Source organism: Cynoglossus semilaevis, chromosome 4, assembly GCF_000523025.1.
Source record: "Cynoglossus semilaevis isolate Cse_v1.0 chromosome 4, Cse_v1.0, whole genome shotgun sequence".
In the NCBI taxonomy this organism is placed as follows: domain Eukaryota; kingdom Metazoa; phylum Chordata; class Actinopteri; order Pleuronectiformes; family Cynoglossidae; genus Cynoglossus; species Cynoglossus semilaevis.
The window spans coordinates 16,810,055-16,832,476 of record NC_024310.1 but is presented as its reverse complement, the minus strand read 5'-3'; the positions used below and the strand labels follow the sequence as shown (position 1 = coordinate 16,832,476).

Genomic DNA, 22,422 nt, shown 5'->3' with positions numbered 1-22,422 from the left:
TGAAGGGATTTTCCTCTTGAAAATTTCTCCCCACCCGCCCCCCGGGATCCCCCGAGCTTAAACAAAGTTCTAAGACTAAACAAAGCCTGCCTTCGACGCTTCCTGAACCTTCAAGGTCCCACAGGCTATATATATATATATATATATATATATATATATACACAATATATATATATATATATACACAATATATATATATTATATATATGAGGAGTGGGCAGCATGGCAGTGACGGAAATCAGCGCCTGTCACTGCAGAGCACAAAGTGATTCATTATTATAAACCCACAAACAGACACTAGTGGGAATGTGGCAGGTGGGAGGTTTGGGGGGGAGCGGTTGCGCAATTTGCTACAAGAAATAAGGCGGGAATAAAGAACGTGGCAGGCACTGAATGAAACATCTGAAACACAAGTTCTTTTTTGTGTGCTTGTGATGTCAAACAATGTCACGGGGCGGGCGAGCTGCTGCTTGGTAAAGGGCTCCGGCTACAGCTGATGTGTGAAAAGAAAGGCGTGAGTAGAAAAAAATGGAGAACTGGGGATAACAAGTGATTAGTCAGCGCTACAACCACGTCAGAGACGAGGATCCACGAAGAACGCTGTGTCCCATCCGGGATACCGTTACCGGTGGTGTGCTGCTAATCCGGGTGACTAACTCCGTTGATGTAAGTCGTTCAAGATGAGGAATTGTTGGAATGAATGGTCGAAAACGCAGGCGACGACCAACAGGAAATTACAGCAATGACAGCAGGACCTGCTGATGCGAGGACAAGATGTGGCTCAAAATGGATTGTATTCTTATTTCATTTCATTTTGTTTATCTTTTATTTGTCACTCTTATTATTATATTTGTTACTCGTATTATTATTATTGCTCTTCTTAATTTATTACATGTGTTACTCTTATTATTTCCTTTTATTCTGTTCCATTTATCACATAGTTCCATTACTACATTAAAATGTCCGGCCTCTCTTGAAACATTTTTGTTCATATTTAAATATAATGCAGTATAGGAGGACATATCTAGGTTAGACCACGTGCTATCCACGGCTCTGATGCGTGTGTGCGAATGTGTGTATAGCGTTGCGTCGCTATGGAAACGCCGTCGTCTCTGACGTGAGCACGTATAAATTTGGTCTTTTTTGTTATGCTGCCTAGCAACCGGTTTCTGTGGCAACCAGCTCTGAGTGAAAGACAGAAGCGGCGGCAGCGACACTTCCGGGTTCTTTCGGTGCACCAGAAGAACGGAAACTCCACTCCGAGTGTTTTCGATGTCGTTTTTTAAACCGCCGGCCGCCTTTGTTGCATGATGAACGAAGCAGTGAAGCCGCGCATCGAGTTTTAATGACGTTTGTTGACATTTAATAAAGATTGATAACGCGTTTGTCCCGTCCTTGTTTTCGCTTCGCAAATGCCACATAGACGAATGCATTTCCAGTGTTTTTTGCAGAGCACGGTATTCTCAAGTAAGCATATTACATTTACGTGGCAAGCTCACACTGTTAAATATCTTTTTTTGCATTTTTAAAAATGCATTAAATCATAAATTAGATGGTAGAACAGACGTTTATCTCTTAGATATTGCACACGTATGTAACATTATTTTTTAAAGTGTGAACTGTCAGTTGCAGAGGCAAAGTTTAGACTTGATAATCACAGAGTAGCAGAGGGATATAAAAAGTGACCTTGACGTTCCCAGATTTCAGGACCTAGTGTGAAAAGTATGACGGAGGAGTTAGAAGAAATCAATACAGAACAGAAAAAAGTGGCAGAGGGTTGAAAATGACAAGATTCCATAGACAACGTCTAAGAGTTGTGTGTAAAATAAATGCCTCGACCGTGGTAAATGGCTCAGCATAGTGTGACTTTGTAGCATAATAACAGAGCCCTGCTGAGAGATAGACCAAACACACCTTCAGTTCAAAGAGCACCTCTAATTCAGGCCAGAATAATATATACTGTCTGCTAAGGACAACCAGATGAAGATCAGGTGTATTGGAATTTTATTTATAAAAATTAATTAAAGATTATCCAAAAGTAAAATTCTCCGTCTGTTTAAATGTTGCTGATGCAAAGCAGAGGCAGCATAAATGCTTCAGTGCATCCAAAACCAGGAACTTGAGGGTGAAACTACCTACAGTACCAAAGACGGAGAATATGACGACAACAAAACCCTACTGCTGTCAACTGTATTTTTGTTTTGATCATTTTGTTTCAAACAATGTTGGACAATGATCACTTTCTGACTAACTTTTGGAAACTAGATTTGCAACGTGAGAAAGTTCTAATGGTTTAAACAATTTAAAGTTTAAACAATGACACTGCTTAGTGTTTTGTTAAAAAAAAACAGCCAATAATTTATCAGACATTGTTGCATTTATAGTTTTTAAAATTTGTATTAATACATTTAACGTTGCAGGCACTGCCAAAACTTATCATAGATTTCTCTGAACAATATCCCTTTATGGTGCAGACAGGACGAAACCCTCATCTAACACTGTTTTCACTAAAGTCTGGATTAAAAGCTTGGAATTACACCACAGTCCCGACTTCAAACCGATTGTTCCTCGAGAGTTTGTTTGTTTGAAACTTGTGATGGTCTAGACTCCAGTCGGGTAAAAAAAAAAAAAAAAAAAAAACCACAGCGTTGTCTGATGCCCTTGATGTGCTTTGTTTTGCTTGCCCCTGTCTCTTAGTGTATTTTCGGGAAGCCACTAACTTGCACTGTGCTCATGAGGCCAGCCCCTGTTTCCTTTTGGAAGGCGGGCTGTGTTTGCCTACTTCTCCTGCCCAAAATATTTGTTGCCAGGCAACGGTTAGGCCTATCCCACCACAGTAGTTTTGTTTACACCCTTTCTGGCTGCAGAGCCCGAGAAGAGTGCATAAGTCAGAGGCGTTCCCCACGTCACAGAGAAATCTGACCCGTCTGCTGCTTCTGTCCAACCCCAGTCTCTGTTACTCTCAGTCTCATACCATAGTTTTTCCTACAGCTACTCAACACTTTTATTCTGCTTCTGTCAGCTTTATTCACAGAACTCAGAACTGTTCTTATTTTCTACTCGATCAGCCGTTCTGGGTAATAGCTGCAACTCAGGTTAAGATTGTTCTTAAAGTTCAACACTTGACTCTACTTTCACATCTGTTTTTGAACGTATTTCCTGATCATTTTTATGTTTCTGTTGCCCTTTTTACAAAACATGTAAAAACCTGACTTTAACTCTTCCCTGTGTAAACGCGGCGCGATGATAGCGTGCGAAACAGCAGGAGCTCAGCTAAAACTAAGGGAGGAGGAGCCCTACATTTAATAATACCTCAATGGAAAGTGAACCATAAACTTTTGAACTTGGAACATCCCTGTTTTTACTGCAGAGTTTTCAGCCTGTGAACATTCAGCTCGGTTGGAACCGTGTCAAGTGCAGAACACAGCAGTTCTTCTGTTTCTCTTCTACCTCCTCCTGTCTTTGGCTCACATACTCAGGTCATACTGAAGGACAGAGCTGTACGACATGCAGAATTGTTTTTGTTTCCTCAGTTAGGCACATTTTCAGTGTATATGCATCAAATAAATGTATTTAATACTAAACACAATATCTTGCTTCCATGTTTGTTACTATATGCATTTGTGAAGTGTATTAACGTGGATGTGGTTGACCATGCTTGGTATGGGATATCAGATACTTAATTAATGTACTGTGACTTTAACATGTTCAAATAACAATAATGAATTACAGACACTTTCTCCAATTTCTGGTACATCACTCCACCGGTGCACACACTCCAGCCCAGCAGGGGGCGGTAATGTACCTTAAATAATTTGCAAATCAGAAAAGGATGAGAAGGATGTATTGAGATTTCAGCTCATTATTGTATAGTTGTGCAACTTTTATACACCTGGTAAACGTACTTCAAGCTTACAGTATCACTGCAACAACGCCACCTAACGCTAGCTACGGTAGCCCTGGCAAACAGTGAAGCCAGGAAAAGTTGACAGGATAAAATGTTTAACATTAAAGCTGTAATTTCACACATGAGTGTAGCAGACAGTTGAAGAAAGCACCAAAATCAATTTAAATTTTTGATTTAAATTGATTTAATAAAATCAAATTATTTGCAGTTATTGATTACGGAGCCTATAAATAATATATTTAATTTTATAATTACTTTTTTTACGGTAGCCCTGGCAAACAGTGAAGCCAGGAAAAGTTGACAGGATAAAATGTTTAACATTAAAGCTGTAATTTCACACATGAGTGTAGCAGACAGTTGAAGAAAGCACCAAAATCAATTTAAATTTTTGATTTAAATTGATTTAATAAAAATCAAATTATTTGCAGTTATTGATTACGGAGCCTATAAATAATATATTTAATTTTATAATTATGTACCACACGTTGGCCAATCAGAAGACAGACAAAATATAATTTCCTGTTCTGGCCGTCAAACAACAACAGAGCAAAGAGGGAAAAGAAAACGATTTGTTTGGACAAATACTAGAATAAATAATTACCGAAGCGCAGAGAAAACGTCATCATCACAGCACCTGCGTCATGTAGACAAACATGATTAACACTGACGCCAACAGTGAAACAGCTCAGTCACGAACCCTGTCTTTAAACATGTATACACTGTGATGAGTGCAAGTTCTCAGTCACCTCAACCAGTTTGGTGCAAAGAATTAAATGCATGTGTGTCTACTCTAACAAAACAAGTTGGACCAATTTGACATCGTTTACTTAGCCTTGTTTCTTCACTCACGCATCGGAATTTGAAATCAACAGAGAACTAACAGGACAGACACCAGCTGGACAGCAAGGACAGTAGAGATTGAAGCTTGAGAATATTTTAGGAGAAGTAAGAACAAAGCTTTTTTCACAAGTTCACAACGTCTTTGGGAAGCTGGGATTTTGGCTCAGGTGAGAATTTGGACAATTAAGATCAACGGGGGAACGCAGGGTGACACCCGGGCCGGGTCAGTACACCAGTTCCCCAAAGGGCCACATACAGTAGCAAACCAATCTTTTTTTGTTTCCATGTGCCTAGAATTATATCCCTGATAGAGGCCCCGCAAAGGATCATCATGTTTTACAACTTCTCTAAAACCCATGATGACAAGTTTAGAGGAGTAGCTCCTCTCTCCTTCAACTCCTGTTTCCTGAGTGGGGAAATTCCCATGAACGTTTTGATGACATGCATCTGCCCAAATTGACTTTAACCGTTTACACTTGTAACATTCCAGTTTTTCTTGTTCTCTGCTCCAGCACACTCTGGTGCAGCTTACAGTTACCGTGTTTATGTTAATAAACCTGTGTTTACGTGGCAGTACCCCTCTGGCTGCTGAGAAAGAGGACGAGCTTGTGTGTTTATAGGAAGCTACACACGCACAGCAATAATCTGCCGCGATCATTGCATAAAACAACCGACCGTGCATGCGTCAAAGCTCCAATTGTGGTCTCTAGTGAGACCCGGCTGTCTCTGTTGAGTAACAGACTTTTATGCATTCATTCCGGTGCAGTGTTAAAATGAACGCCGCCAACCGTGACCACAGGCTAATCTCATTTTCTCGAGATTGTTTTATGCGTGCAATTTCTGTGTTGGGATTGGAAAAGCCTATTAATAGTCATCGTTAATTCCCCAAATTTAGAACAGAGGAACCTTTTTTTAACTGTAAGTCCCACTGTGGACGTCATCATGTTGCATAAAGAGGATAGCTGTGCTGTATCATGTACTGCATGGGAGTGGAATGCCTAAAGTTAAACACAGACAGTGGGTTTTAACATTGCACAATTCTCGGTGAGTCAGACACAAGCAGAGCGTCAATCCTAGCCTACTTTCTTCAGGCTGGCTGCCAGATGGAGAGGAGAACGTGTCTGAGAGAGGGCACGAACGAGAAGCTGAGAAAACGGGCACGGGATCAGAGGTGGAACGGAGCGGAATTTATTTTTATACAGTATCTCACTTAAAAATAGTGCTGATAAACAGACCTGTGAGGTTTTTTTCTCCTCGTATATTACAGTGTCATTGAAATACACCGCAGCAGATACTTTGGTTCCCTAGATGAGATTGTGGTTTGGTTTGGTGCCCCCTCCAGCAGGTGGCACCATGGGTGACCACCCTTGTGGCTAATGCCTACATTCTGCCCTTCAGTTTCTACGTTTGACCACTGTCATTTTTTAACAAACAGCCATTTGTTTATTTTGAGCAGCAAATTATTTTTGAAAAAAAAAGCGTCAATTTCTCCAGAAGTAGTTTTGTTGGTCTGAATCCCAGTGTGTACACATGGTTCATTAGAAGTTTTTTATTTCAGAGTCCTTTGCAGTAGATCCTCATCTATGTTCATGTCAAAGCAAAAAACTGTGTCACACACTTACACTAACTCGTACAGTATGACAGTATTGTTAGCTTCGGCTAACAAGGGTTACATATTTATCTATGCGAGTGGTGAAGGACGACTCTGGAGAAGACGGTGAGTAACCCAGAACTATCAGACCACAGCAACACAACAAACCTGTCATTAACATGCAGTTCCACCAGGGGGCGATTGCCATGACTACATTACCAAAGAATAAGGTTTAAGGTAAACAATAGAGTAATAACTACATCAACAGCATAACCTAAATTTCCCAAAGGGGGGATTAATAAAGTGCTATCCAGTCATCCATCCATCCAGTCATCCATCCATCCAGTCATCCATCCATCCAGTCATCCATCCAGTCATCCCTCCATCTATTCAACACTATTAATGCACTCTCCAGAGGTCAGAGGTCAGAGTGGAAACCTTCTCCTTATAATATTCCACTTTATTCCTTAACTTGACACACGCCCATGTTTAGATGTCAATCCTTTATTTTTATATTTTTATTTGAAGCATTTAAGCTGTTTATATTTAAACAGCTGCATCGGCCCTTAAAAAAACAAACAAAAATTATTATTATTTTATTTTATTTTACGTACAGTTGTTTGCCCTCCACCAAGTGACAACCGAGGTGACCACCTACGTGGTCTGTGGGAAGAGCCACGAGCTGTACGCATCAGGAATTTGTTGACAAACTCTGTTTAAAATGGACAAAAACAAGAGTTTGTTATGAAGTCGTTGATAAGTCAGTGTTACAGATTGACTCATCTCATCAAATGATGAACAAACAGTCGGTGACAATGAGAGAAAAATAATATTGAAAAAGGATTCAATCTTTTGTGCGCAGCCTTCAATGGGTCACTCCAGGCAGCCCACAAAGACCTTGTAAACCAACATCAGCCACAAACGTTGGGGTCTTCCTCTCTCTCTCTCTCTCTCTCTCCCTTATCTCCATACATCAGCCTTGGTTTGAAGCTGCTTTTCTTTACTCACATTCCCCCTCCCCACATTTACGTCCCTGCTTACATAAGGAATGCCCTAGTTTTCAGGGCACAGAGAAAGAAGTAGGAATAAAAGGAGTGAGTGGGTGAGGGAAGGGACTGTTACAGGGTGAGCTCTGATAAAGAGGGAGGGAAAAAACGGAAGAAAGAAAAAAAAGCAGGCGACGGTTCCAGAAGAATCGTGTTCTTTGCACATGACAGGAAGACACAAACCAGCGTGACTCCCTGACTCCTCGTCATCCCTGTCACCTCGTTGCCCTTTTCTCCCACACTTTGTACTCCCCTCTCCTCGTCATCCTCCTCCTGAGCCTCTTCCTCCTCCTCTTCCTAACACCTGTGCCCCACATTGGCCCTGTGAGGGCCTTTGCCTCTCTGTGAGTCTGTATCTGGCAGTGTTACCAGTGTTGGACAGACTGATGAAGTGTCTCCTCTAAGACATGAGTGTGGCTCATGGAACAAGTGGAGGATGAAACATCACAGCAATAAAAGGATACGTTCAACGTTGACACCTGCACTTCAACTTCACTTACATCGTCACTTGATTTCTTTAGATCAGATTAGATCCAATTAGATTAGATCAGATTAGATTAAATTACATCAGATTAGATCAGATCAGGTCAGATTAGATACAATTAGATTAGTTTAGATCAGATTAGATCAGATCAGGTCAGATTAGATTAGATTAGATACAATTACATAAGAAACAATTAGATCAGATACAATTAAATGTTTAGTTTAGATTAGATTAGAATGTTTTCTTTGTTGTTGTATTGGACATTGTAGTCCTGGACTGGAATTTCAGTGACGTCCTTGTGTCACAATTACTCAGATAGATAGCACTTTATTAATCTCCCGGGAGTTCCCTTAGGGAAATTTAGGATTAGCTCATTTTCCATAGAATTCTTTGGAAGGGTTAGTGACCCACCAATGAGTCAATATGGTGGACATCGCCCCCTCTATCATTCTCTTTTTTGTTTTTACGTTCAATGCTCGCCTCCTAAATTCAAATGTAATTACTCACTATAGAACAAGGGTTAGCCAAGCTGTTTCTGTGCGTATCATTCAGTTAAAACACCTTCAGTGATTTTCCCATCAGGGAACTCCATCTTTGGAGATTTCTGGACGCTCCGTCTTTCACACGAGGTCTCAACGTGCTTCTTTGTCTTTGTACCTTTACAGCTCCTGTGTCCGGTGGCTAAGTATGTGAAGTGATGTCTCATTACATACTGTATATCATTTTTAAAAATATAAAATCATTACCATGTCTGTATTTAGTTTAATTAACCACTCATTATAAGCTGTCCAACAGAAGTTCCTGCTCCTTTTCATCTGCTTTATTTCTCCTTTTTAATTGATTCTCCTCTTCATGTACTTATTCACTCACGCATTAGTGCAGATGAGTGCGATCTATGATTTTTGTTTTACTGCAGATTTTTTACTTTAAAGTCATTTTCATTTAATCTTAATGGATGTGAAGTGCCAGCTCCTTAAAGGGAGAACATTTAGTCATTTCCTAAATCCTTCCTGAGTCAAATTTTCAATGACCCTTCAATCAACATTTTGTGTGTATTTTCTTTTTTGAGGGGGGGCTAAGGGGGGCTTCTGTTTATGAGAAGGAAACACACACACACACACACACACGTCATCCACAGACCTGTGCCACCAACACTCCGTTCCAGTTCATCAAACTATATTTTGAAACCCAACATTAAGAAGTATCTGTACAGGTATGTGATATCAGTGAGTACACAAATGAAGACTAGTATCTGGACCACACGTTTGTCTCTCATTTTGTTAGATCTCCTTTGAAAATGTGGAGTTCCTTAATCATATCACTGCGGTGACTTGTTGTAATGTAATTTTTCTTGGAGATTCATTTAATTTGAATGGGAAAATGTATTTTTTTCCCTCCCACATTCCTCGTGTGAATCTATGTCAGATTTCAGTAAACATCCGTGGAGCAGCCTGTCATAGTGACAAACCCGGGCATTGGCAACAACTAAAATGTGCCATTTCAAAAATAAATATCAAAACAGGATGAAGAACTCAGCCAAGAAGGGGGGGGCAGTGTTGTACTCTAAGTCATCGCAAATAAATTAGTCGTGGATCTACGTGACATGCAAATAAACACACACTCATACCTTTAAATACCGCGGCTCTGACGACAGAGATAGTACTGCTCATAATATTTATGCATGACTGAGTCCAAGCTACATTTGGAGATGAGGGGGGCGACGGGGATTTACGCAATCCTCCATGGTCTCCCTCCTGTCTATATGATGGTTCAAGTCTCCCAGTGTTCAAATCACTGTAGCCCTCACCAGATTCCACCTCCACACTATACTCTACAACTCGCTGCTATTCCTGGAGCAGCCCCCGCTGCTGTGGCACAAAATTACCAGCACCTCCAAGAACAGATGCCATGCCTGTCAGAGCATTCTCACAGCCCACAGGATGATTTGAGGGTGGGGGTGAGAAAGGGTAGCAGGTGGATGGATGAGCGCAGATTCTGTTGAGTGGGAATAAAATCAACAGAAATAGAAAGAAAATATTGAGGGGTTAGAAGAAAGAGCATAGATTACTTGTCCACAGATTGGTTGCTTTAGTTAAAAGCTTTTGACTGACTAACAGTGGGGGCCACTTTTGGATGGAATGAGTGCTTAGAGCAGAGGGGTCAAACTCGTTTTGGTTCAGGGGTCACATACAACCTGATTAAATGTCAAGTTGGCTGGACCAGTACAATCTTAACATAAATAGCTGTAAATAATAATAATAATTATTATTGTTATTAATATGAATGGAATTGATATTATCAATTAATATTCATATTTAATTACTTAATTTGACAAAACATCTCAGACATGAAGTGTTTTTACGCATTTCTTCATTTTCAAAATGTATCAAGCTGACCGTACTGAACCACCTAGTGGGCCCGTTCTGGTCCGCGGGCCATATGTTTGACACCCCTAGCTAAGAGCATTAAACCTTATAAATCGGAAAAAAAAGAACTGCACCCCTCAATGAATGCTGGGATTTGCTTGAGTCAACTCCGAAGACCATGAAAAGGACTAGGTGGGAGAAAAATTAATGAAAGACCAGAGTTGAAATTGAGTAACAATGTGCAAATTATACACATATATATAGGCATTGTTGACCTAAGTGCAGTTTATTAAGAGTTCTAATTTAATTAAAAGAACTGACTGCACTCATTTTGACTGAAATCTCTCAAGTACTATTTACAAGAAAACAGAGGTTGTTCTAAGAGATGGAACCAAAATAGGTTCCCCTGTGGTTTTGTGTGAGCTCAATGCAAATCCGTCCATTTGTAGTCTGTTTTTAAGTGGCAATTGTAGCTTTAAAGTCAGGCCAACAATCTTAAAAAAAGTACATTTTTTCTCAGAACGTGGTACTAATTTAACCTTTGAGTAGCAGTCGGTTGCTGAGTTACCGGTGAAAAAAAAAAAAAACATCAAACTTTGCCTCTGAGTGCCCCTGGAGGTCAACTCAGTTCATCATGTCATGAGGAACGCGGAGGCTCAGGCTCACACAACAGGCTGCTGAGATGTACAGTGGTGAACAGCATTTCAACATTTAGAAAATACAAAATAATGTATATAGATATATTACAGAAAGAGAAAGAGAGAGAGAGAGAGAGACCTAACATTGAAGCAGGTGAAGGTAAAGAATGAGTGCCTCTCTGCAGGTCCTTCCTGTCTTTGCTCTCCATCACAATGTGGATGGATGGTTGCCGAGGGCAACCTGTGTGTACTCACCTACCGTGAACAGGAAGTGGTGTGAGTGCAAAGGTGCTATTTATAGAAGCATGTGTAGAAAAGGACATTTGCTTGCTGCTAGTGTGTGTGTGACCAGGAGAAGCAGTGTGTAACAGGAGGATGTAGCTGGTGAGACTCAGACTATTACGAGAGAATACTGGGAGGGATGGGGGCCGGGGGAGTGGGGGCAGAGAAAAGAGAGATAGGATGGATAAAGAGAGAGGAACGTAGTGGAGGAGTGTGTTGACGCTGTACGTGGCGTCAGTGCGATAAGAATAGAGTTGGTGCGTGTAACGATGCTGAGACATCACACTCACACCCTCTGTGGGGCAGGCAGTGCTCACTGATTGACTTTGTGTGTGTGTGTGTGCACATGTGTGTCCACAGATATGAAGCAGGGGGCGCTCATGTGCGTCTGGATGAGTAAAGTGATGGCGCTGTTGTGAGTCTTCTTTACTTGTGTAAGAACAGTTACGTGTGTCCTTCCATTCAAGTGTCACCGGAAAACTATTTTTCATGAGTGGTACGGTGCTGAAGAGCTGCTCTCTCGCTCTCTCTCTCTCTCTCTTTTGTAACTTCTGTATTTGCCTGCACCTCCAAGGTTCACCACAGCAGCTCATCTCCTTCCATCCATTCCATCTCCACCACCTTTATGAGCTTCATCCTCTCCAGCCTCTCATCTTCATCACCAACATCAGCTGTTACTCTGATGTGGTCATCACTCCAGAGGAGAATCTCAGCATCTGCAGCTCTGCCTCTTGTCTGTTGGACTCAGCCACTGTCACAACATACTGATACTAAACAGTAAATATGGAGGATGAGTGAGAAGAATATTCTAGAAGAGAGCAAGTTTGACAAGGATTAGTTCAAGTTTGGATCTTTAGGTCGGCCATCGATTTCAGTCGCGTTCGTAGACGACTGGAGAGATTTGGAAAACTACATTAGAGGAAATATGGTAATAAACGATCATTTTGCTTATACAGCATCATACACAGTCTTTGCTCATGCAGTCAGTGGTTGTTTATTGCCCTGTTTGGACCGTGTTTTAACATTTATAAGGTCAAGCCGATACATGAAAGAAGCTTAAAGGAACACTAATATATTTAGCTACATGGCTTTAGTGTAATGAGAAAAGACGAGTTTATAATGCAGTTTTATATTTGCGTTCAGGTTTCTGACTCTGTCGGCTCCTCAGGTGTAGATCATCCTCACAGTGTCAGGAACTTGATGAGCCACTGTGGAGGTGACAGAGCAGCAAGAGCATCGAGAAGAGGTCAAAATGTCACCAGGTTAAGTGGGAAGTCGTTGAAGATTTGAACTTGGATACTCACAGCGTTGATCCCAGCGTTTTTCACCTCCTCGTTGGTCTCTGCATCAAACATGGCTAAAGATAAATCATTTGAAAAATGTCTCGTTAGATTTGTTTTGGGTTCAGATCAACAGCACTCAGCATTATATACGCTGTTGTTAGAGATTAAGTGCATTTGTTACCGAAGAGTTTGCGCAGCCTGGTGAAACAAGACACAAAAGTGTGGAAGGGCATGTTACGCTGTCCAGCTGAGAACCTCTCAGAGAGAAGCTGAATCACTTTTCCATCGCATTTCATTCCTGGAGAAACACAAGTGCAGAAAGGTGTGAAAAAAAACATCTGTTAGGGCGAGAGTCAATTTGTACATGGAAAAGGCAAAAAAAGTATTGAGTATTTACAGCTATTTAGTTTAGTTTTTTCTTTATTTAACCAGGAAAATCCCATTGAGGTTAATAATTCAAATGATAAAGAAGATTATGGAGAACAAACATGTAGTGGCGTTGGCTTCAAACACCCACCCGCCCAACACTGCTGTACATTTGTCATTTCATGGACACACACTAAAATGAAACAGCACAAATCTGGTGACATTTGTGGACGGCCACAGTTGGCTTCAGGTTCTCACCAGCAGCTTCCAGTGCTGTGCTCAGCTCAAACGGGCTCATCGTCCCAGAGGAGTCTTCATCAAACTGGAAAAAGAGAGACTGACAGAGACGGCAGCAGTGGATTACTGAGGACAGAGGATCATTACAGCTCTCAGTCACAGACGAGACCAACAACTATGTCAGATTCTGACTTCTTACTGCTGCATCGAGTGCACTGAATTACAGATAAATGTGGGCACTTCACATACACATCATAGATTTGCCTTGCCCTTTAATAATTATAATAAGAGCCCAACTCTAATCACCACTTAGCAGGGACCTGCAAAGTACCAAGTACAGGTTCACCACTCGATCTCTCTCTCTCTCACACACACACACACACACAGACACACACACACCCACACACACACACACACACACACCCAGCGATTGGTACCTGGAGATTCTGCACACTGGACAGCATGGTTTCTGCTTGTTTACGGTCGAGACGTGCTTGTCCTTTAGTCTAAAGCAGGGTTAAGAAGTTCTCAAGGAAACAAGGAGGAAGATTTCAACAAGATAGAGAAGTTCATGTGGTCGGCATTTTAACAAGATCAGGTAAAAAGAAGAACGGGGATTTATGAATCAATTCAATGGTTTGTGACACACACAAAAACAATAATCAGATGAAGGAGGAGGAGGAGGGTGTAAAGAAAACAATATGAACACAGAAGGATACATCCTCTGCGAAGATGAGCTGTCTGCACGTCTCCACAGGCAGCTGACAATCTTTGTCCAAACCTAGGATCAGGCCAAAACAGGCAGGCATTAATGAGGGGGCAGAAAATATGGGCTTGAATTTCATTAAAGCTGATGCAAAGCTGAAGGTGAAGTCAACTGTAGTCACTTTTATTATGCAGCGGAGCTCAATTTACAGCAGCAGGCTGCTGCTGGGAGCCTCTGTCTAGACTGATGACCTCTATCTAAGGCTCTGACGAACCTCCAAGACACATACCGCTTCTTGGGAGCCATCTAGTGGCTACCATCGCTATTACATAGTCACTTCAGAACACGATGAAAGGACGTTTGGCCAAGGTCTTTTCTGCCCAATATGTTGTTCATTTATTTAACTCTTTGGTCATGACGCATTAACGCATGTCATTTTTAAATCAATTATTCAAACCTGAATTCAACAGCTTCATCAGCTCCTTACTGTCCAGTTGACCATCCTGCAAATGACAGAAATAATCAGTTCATGGTGTTTAAGAAAACTTTAAATACAGTTGAAATATATGTTTTTGAGGATTTTTTGATTTTGTCGATGCATTTCCAGAAGGTTAGTTGAGTAAAATATGTACTCTACTGCAGAGGTTCTCAAACTATGATATGTGTACCAGTGATGGCATTTGGGCTCCCTCTTGTGGTATACAGGGGAATCTGTGCTACGTGACTGGACAGTGTGCCTGATAACCATTCCTATCCTATCAGCAATTTAAAAAATTGGGACAATTCAAGAAATATATTCATTGTGTGGTACAAAGCGACCCATCGTCATATCCTTCCAGAGTTCTTGGCAGCACCCCTGTCAATATTCATTGATTAGTGATTGTAAAAGTCAGAACGTCTCACAGGTCCAGCAAACTCTTCAAAAGTCTTCCGGACTCTTCTTTGATCCCCTAAAGAGACAGGTGCGGCCATAACCTGTTCATGAAAAACAGAAATAAATTAAAGTTGTTTTTTTTTCATGCAATTCTATTGCCTTGTATTTGCTTTTATTTTATGAAACAAACAACAGAAGTCACCGGAAGGTAGACAGAGGAGCAGGTGAAGTCCTGAGACCTGTGGGACCACAGCCAGGTCTTAGTACACTTTCAAACAGTTCGGTCTACTCACAGAGTTGTTTTGATATTAATTGGCATTGGTGTTACATGAGTTTAAAATACAGGTCTTCATCATTCAGTCAGTTTTTAGTTTCCGATATCACACTCCTGGAGTCTTACCCGAGAGTGTTTCCAGTCTTGGAGAAAATGCGGACAAAAAAGTCTCCCTGCTGGTTTGGTCGATAAGTGGACGCCAGGATGACATAATTACCTGGGTCCAGATGCAGCTTCCTCCACACACCTCTGAGGACAAACATATCCAAAAACCATTCTGAGGAACCATTCACACTCAATCAGCTGAAAACATGAGTATTCAATATATAGTAAACATTACTACACTGTACCTACTACACCAAAACAATATTTACAGCCAACAACCCCCAGGAAACAATACTTCATATTATATCATAAATATTTGGTGTATAAATGGAACACATTAGAACAGTACAATGTTATATATAGCTGAATGTGAAATAAAAACACAAACTGTCAACTTTTCCATGAGCCCACATTTGTTCTGCTTGCACAAACGCGTACTAAAAATATTATGCCATTCAACAATTATTAGTACCTCTTTGGCTGATATTTCCCAGAACGACCCACAGGGCGGTTTGTCATGAAAAAGTTGCGGCTCAGACAAAGACCCTGCAGCTGAACAAAGAAAGACAGACACTTGAGATTAACAGTTGGAGTCGGTCGTAAACAAGTCGAGCTAACGATTTATGGCATTGTTTTATTGCGTTAATAAATACTAGCGGCAACAGTGGTGTCAGTTTAGACTTCGGCCCTCATCACAGAAATAGACAAATAACAGCAGGTACGTATATGTACATATATATATACACATACAGTATATATGTACATATGTATGTACATATATACACTGTATGTATATATGTATGTATGTGAAACATCTTTGTCATAAAGATTTCTTAATGCTATTATTTTAATGGTTATTTCTAAAACATAATATTTTCTACTAACAGTGAATTAGCCTCATGTTGCTATTTTAGGGTAATTTAATTTAAAAGAACAGATGGATTCAAGTTTTATGCTACTGTTTTCAGTCATTTTGTAACATTTACACACTCATTTAACATGTACATGTTGAAAATAAAATAAACTAACTTACTTCAGGAGGAACCTGCAAAACAGAAGAACATGGTACATTTGAGTTCACCCAGGAAGACCAGCAACAATAATTAGGTTGAGATTTCATTTACAGCAGTTTTTCACCTTGTAAATATGGAACGCAATGTAGAGGAAGTGGATTTTGTCTTTCCTCCTGCGGTCCTTCTGCAGCACCTCCACCAACACAGTGCACTTTTTGGCTTTCTGCTTTTGTTTCTGTTCTCTCTGCTTCTTCTCCAGTGTCATTGTCAGTGTCTCATCTTCAACTTCATCATCGTCCTCAGTGCCATCGTCATCTTCACTGTCTTCCACCTCGTCAAGGTCCCTTTCTTTAAGAATCAACTGGAACTGAGGGTTTTTCCAAAAGGTCTCTACAGAGAAGGACATGATGACGTTTGAAAGTGGTGCAGGTGAAGTGTGACATCACAGACATCAGGATTTGAACTTTTTGACCCACTGTTGTATCGGCGGCTGCCACCAGCAGAGCTTCCTGGTACCCAGGCTCCTTCGTGTTCGGTGATGCTCCATGCAGCCTGGGTTGAAGGAGAAGAAGACTCGGCGACCTCATCAAGAGAGTCAGGGTTGACGTTGCAGAGTTCCACGACATTAAAGAGCTTACTGAAGTCCTCAGCACTGATCCTGAAGACAACGGTGGAAGAACTCTGACAAATGACCTCCATGAGGATGTTTTTACCTTTGAACTTTCACGTGACACGTACCAGAACTCTCCATCTTCCATCTTCTTCAGCTCTAGCCGCTCCTGCTCTGCTTTGTCCACAGCGTCCCACTCTTTAGCCCTGCGGTTGACAAGGAGGTCACTCAACATCTGAAGATGTTACCTCTGAGCGTGTGTGTATGTGTGAACAGAGAGACTTATTCTCACTTGTCGCTCCAAGGTCCTTGATATTCAATGAAACCCCAGGGGTTCCTCAGCTTCAGCAACAGAATCTCCGTTGACGCATTGTTTACCTGAAATGTGTGGAGACAGAACAACTCAGATTATGGGCTGTTTTTAAAAGGTGGAACTTATGCAATACTCACTTGGTTACATTTTCAATATTTCCTGATAATCCTGAAACAACTGACTTTTTTGTTTTTACCATGTCATGTAACCCAAATACCTAATAGTCAAAATGATTTCCCTTCTTTCTACCCAGTTGAACTTGTTTCCTCTAATTAATATTTGTAAAATTTCATTCGGCAAAAATGAAATCAAAGAAGTAAATATTTGTTGTAATTTGTTCCTGAACAAAATACAGTGAAACCTCGGTTGTCGAACACCTCCCTTTTCGAACTATTTAGTTCACGAACATCATTTCTAACCAAACATTGCCCCGGTTGTCGTACCATAACTCAGTTGCCAAACAGGCAGACAATATCAGGTGGGCAGCAAGTGACTGAGCGGAAACAGTGAGAACAACAACAGAAGTCAGAGTTGAATGTGTGAACAGTGATACTGACCATGTCCGTGTCCGTGATGGCGTAGGCGTGGCCCTTTATCAGCCCATCTCCACTCACTTGACCAACTTCTTTGTAGCTGCAGGCCTGTGGAGAAAGAGACCACGTCATTCCTGGACGCCCGTCCTCCAGCTGTACGGCGTCAGAGTGTGGTTTGTTCTATGAACCTGGATGAAGCAGCTGAGCAGACTTCCTCTGGACAGCGCTCTGGTCAGACTCCTCCAGAGGACGCGAGGGGTGTGAGACGAGATTTCCACCGAGTATGCGATGCCTCCAGTGAAATCTTCCATCCCCTCTGAGATGTTGCCCCCCTTCAGGCTGCCATAGGATCCTGTTAATCTACACACGAGGGGCAAAATACATCATTCACGGAGCTATGCACACACACACAAAGAGAAGAGTGGGTGGTCTCAGACGTTACGAGCAAGTAACATATGCTGGTGCTGGCGACTGACTTGGCATAGGCCTTCTCCACCAGGGCGCTCCAGAACTCATTACGGGAGCGAGAGTAGCTGAAGAGCAGACGGCCTTCGCGAACTGGCAGCCTGTCATCCACCACCACCTCCACCCACTCACCATACTGCCAGAACTGGGGGGCAGAGAGAGAGAGAGAGAAAGAGAGAGAGAGAGAGACTGTGTTTACAAAGGAGACATGGGCACGTCATTAATTGACACGTCAGTGAAGTGTCACTCTCTCACCACCATCTCAAATTAAATCTCTTTTCTTATATCACTCTTTGAAAGCTGCAATAAATTCACGACAAATGAAATAAACTCTGGCCAAAAATCATCATCATCAGCCTCCCCACAGGTGGAATGACTCCACTCTGATTCCCATTCTTTATCAGCTGCTATTATTACTGCTCTGCTGTGGAGGGGAGACACGAGCCGCTGATGTCAATGCTGTAAAAATAATTCTTAGCACAAGAGTTAAATATAGAGTTGAAAATTAAAAAAGAATGTTAGTCCCATAAGACAATTATTTCCTTTTTTAAAAATATTCATTAAAAGCAGGAAATAATCAATAAAATATTCTACTTTATTTATTCTAGTTTAAAAGGCTATTTAAAAAAAATTAATTTAGCAATCTCATCATTCACTTCATACATTTCCTTGTTCCTAAACTCACATACCACCGATATGAGATTTGTTTGTTATCAACACTATACTAGTTAAACTTTTAGTTGCAGTGCAGTACCTGTACTACGATATACCTGTATACACAGAGCACGCAAGAATATATATAAAAACTTTTTTTTTTTAATTAGGTAAAATGAATGTTCTTTTATGTACCACTAGAGGGGGTTAGTACTGTTTGAGAACCATTGCCTTAACATGTTTTTTGTAGCCATAATAGGTTTCTCTCCAGGTCATTACCTCCACCTGAATCTTACCAAACAGACTGCTGGTAAGTAGCAGTTGTCACCAGTCAAAAGGTTCATAAAACACAGAGTCGAACAAATTGTTTTCTTGTCTGACAAAATAGAGAACAGCTGTTAATGGTCATGACTGTGGGCGTGTGCTGCGCTGCTACCTGTTTATGGAAAAAAAAAGAAAAAAGAAAAAGGCCGGCAGCAGAAAACAGGCCTGCACTGGTCTAACACTCTGTGTGTGTGTGTGTGTGTGTGTGTGTGTGTGTGGGTCCCAAAGGGGTGAATCATGGCCCTGCATGTCCAGACTCCTCTCCCATCACTGTCACAGGCTAAAATGAGTTTCCACTCCTGTTCTGCTGCTTGTTAAGTCTTGTCAGGTTTTGGTCGGGAGTCTCTGAAGGCCCACAGCTCCGAGGTAGAACAGTGTGTCAGCAAAGTCTGGTCTTTCTTCTCAGATAAAAGAAATATTTCTCTAATCAGCGAACGCTTGATTAAACCTGTGCGTGTTATTCTTTTATAGATCCCAATCAGCTCTCTATGAGGTGATAAAGAAAGATTAAAGTTATAGTACTGTGTCAATGTTTTAGGCAGGTGTGTGTTCATTAACACGCATTATTTTAATTAGAGTTTAAATTACAGCAGTTGGGGCTACAGTCACCTGACTGGTGGTACGGTGATATTTTTCTGAGGAGCAAAAACAAAAACAAAAACCCCAGCAGTGAGGCACCGATGACACGTTCACTCACTCTGAAACGGAAGATCCCTGCATATCGCTCAGACATGCTCTGATCAGGCGGCACCACCTTCACGAACAGCTGAGGGTGCATGGTGAGACAGGACAGGGCCGCCAGCAGCCAGCAGTTCCCTGAGCAACACAGACCAACAAGGGGCGCTGATGAGTTTCATCTCACAAGGATTAATGTGGTTATTAAAGGATGGATGTCAAGCCTGAGCTCTCTCCCACTCTCTCACACACACGCACATACATTCCATTACAACATGCAACATCTGTTCCTCTTTCCACTCAAGATGTTGCTGTTTTACAACATAAATTACAGAAAAGAACCCTGACGCTCAAAACAATACATAAAAGCCTGACAAATGTGGAGGATGTGGGGGAGGAGGTGGGCACGTTGACGTCACTCAACATGACAGCAGGAGAGGTTTCTGTTTTGAGTTTCCATCACCACAAATAGGAAACAGACAAAAACCTGAGCTTCATTTCTAAGCTGTTAAAAAAATGGGACTCAGATGAAGAAACGACTCTCTGGAGATTTGGAGGTTTTAGAAAAAATAAAAAATAGTGTGACTCCTCTTTACCACTTGCTGTGCATTTGAAGTTCCACTGCCTGGGTCTGTGCACGTCATAAATGTCACTCTGCAACTGATTATAATGAAGTAGTTGGAATTCTCTGAAGTGCATTAACGAGGGGAGTTAAAAGAGCTATTAAGGTGGATTTTTTTTTTTTTGCTTGTTGTGCAACGCTACACTCACTCACTCGCTGACTGTGGGAGAGCAGCACGGGGAGACAATGAAAGGAAGATTTCAGTATTGAAGTGACATGTTTTTCTCATGTACTCACCCAGTTGGCCTTGGCAGATGTCTGTGGTGCCAGTGGTTCCTTCCACAAACACAGCATTTTTACTGATTTCCTGAGGGATAAAGAAATGACACCGTGAGCTGAAGATGTTGTGTTTTGTACTATTTGGGTGGAACCATTAGTAATCGATGGTGAATTTCGGACATGGCCTGGTCTCGAGTTCTTGAACTGCTCCAGGTCATAGGTCACTAAATAGGGTGGTCATTTGTAGGGGTCGCTGCCAGCAGACCCTTGAGCAACACTTAGATAACATCAGAGGAGCCATGATTTATCAGTCATAAGGGTTGTGTTTGAAATCAGAGGGACTTTAATATCCCACCAGGGGGAAATATTTGAGTAAGGAATGCATCCAAAACAAATGAGAAAAAATGTTGTTTTTTCAGAGCAGAGTTTGTTACCAAACCAAAATTCAGTAATGTCAATGAAAATTACAAAATCTAAGGGAGTAAAGAGCCACACAACAAAACCAGGGGGAGGTAAAAAATATAATTTAAACAAAATCGTAATCAAAAACCTCATCCACATGAATTCATACGTTTGCAGAGCAAGAAAAACTCCTCTTTTCCTGATAGACACCTGTGAGCCTGTAACAGATGAAACAGACCGAAGACAATAGGACAAACTTGTCCTTTCTTTGGACATTGACATGCTGCCTATGTTCAGATTAAGGAGTGAGAAGCATCCAACCCAAAGAACACCTTCCCCGCTGTAGACCAAGTGAGAGGATAATACCATGGGGGATACTATTTCACAATAGATATTTTGTCAGGGTGGATGAAATAATACATTTAAAAAACAATTGAGATTTCAATAAAAACCTGCAGGGCTGGACTTTTATTTTTTTAGAAAAACTGTGAAGTAACCAGTGTTAATGACAGAAGAATGGCCTTGAACTACTGAGGAGATTTCAACACCACCACAGTCCAGTCTGTTATTTAGGTGTCTGTAACTGACAGTCCATGTCAACAGAGCTTATTATTTTGAATTTGTCATTTGTTTTTCTAGCTTCATGCGGTCTTTGTGGTTTGAAATGCAACAACAAAAACTCCTTTAATAAGATTCTCTTTGCAGATGCTGACAATTCTAGTCATTCTAATGCTGTGCACAAGTAAAAAACAACACTGTAGGCTCTTTATATAAACTACTATTTGCAGGTTTAAAAACATGTTTACATTCTATGGCAGCACTCGTCCTCATCTGTACACCAGATAGTCATCATTTACAGCTTCAGCATGTAGGTTCTTGTCCTAGTTTTGCAACACGTCCGTTTCACATAAATGCATTGGAGCCCATTAGATGAACCTTTTTATTATTATTATTATTAAATGTGTGGCAGACCTTTCCACCCGTGGGCCACATCATTAAAACATACAGTGACTTCACATCCACACGTGGTTTACAAAAGTGTCACGGTCCAAAGACGCACCTTAGGTCGCTGCCACTTGATCTCGTTGTCAGGACGGGTCGGGTCCAGACCCGTCAAACCGATGGAGCCCTGCTCAGCTGGGAAGGTTGGATCAGAGAACAACTGCCCGGACTTCAGACACTCCTCCAGGAGACTCAGGAAGTCCTGATCCTTCGACTTGATCGGGTTCTCGATGGAGCCCAGAGGAGGCGGAACTTTGTCTGTGGCCATGACGAAGAGGAAAAAACATTGGGATGAAGAGAAATGTGAAGATGACGGGCTTATATGCAACTCAAAGTTGACACCCTCCGCATCCTGAGAGGCGCAGTCAGAGCGCCTCCCCGCCCGGCTGTGCTCCGCCGGCCTGCAAAGGTATGTGGAGCCCCAGGCAGGAGCACGAGTCTGGGTTAATGACACGGTGTCAGCAACTCTTTCATCTCACTTTAATCCATCATCACCTCAAATTTTTGCTTTACTAAGAATCACTTTTGGGGGAAAACCACAGTAATGATAGTCATTAAGCTGTAACACTGAAAAAACGTCAGCGCCCCCAT

The 22,422-nt window shown here is 41.5% G+C and overlaps 1 protein-coding gene across 1 annotated transcript; it reads right to left on the bottom strand.

Annotated features, from left to right (window-relative positions):
• Positions 1–12,127: 12,127 nt before the first annotated feature.
• Positions 12,128–22,361, bottom strand: capn12 (calpain 12). Its single transcript, XM_008309666.3, has 22 exons — positions 21,890–22,361; positions 20,446–20,515; positions 19,609–19,727; positions 17,945–18,078; positions 17,657–17,828; positions 17,493–17,576; positions 16,915–17,000; positions 16,751–16,828; positions 16,489–16,670; positions 16,137–16,402; positions 16,033–16,044; positions 15,472–15,551; positions 15,021–15,143; positions 14,823–14,859; positions 14,650–14,721; positions 14,204–14,249; positions 13,760–13,821; positions 13,478–13,546; positions 13,062–13,140; positions 12,619–12,735; positions 12,459–12,511; positions 12,128–12,362 (listed from the first exon to the last, which is right to left on the bottom strand). The coding sequence occupies exons 1-22, from the start codon at positions 22,097–22,099 to the stop codon at positions 12,336–12,338; spliced, it is 2,178 nt and encodes a 725-aa protein (XP_008307888.1). The 5' UTR covers positions 22,100–22,361; the 3' UTR covers positions 12,128–12,335.
• Positions 22,362–22,422: the final 61 nt, after the last annotated feature.

What these genes read in the sequence shown, in the direction of transcription:
- capn12 (XM_008309666.3), bottom strand. Translation starts at nt 22,099, where the DNA reads ATGGCCACAGACAAAGTTCCGCCTCCTCTGGGCTCCATCGAGAACCCG. An exon ending in CCATCACGGACACGGACATG is followed by an intron (nt 17,001 to 17,492) that starts GTCAGTATCACT and finishes CACACATTTCAG; the next exon opens with GTAAACAATGCGTCAACGGA. An exon ending in CACAGCACTGGAAGCTGCTG is followed by an intron (nt 12,736 to 13,061) that starts GTGAGAACCTGA and finishes GTGTTTCTCCAG; the next exon opens with GAATGAAATGCGATGGAAAA.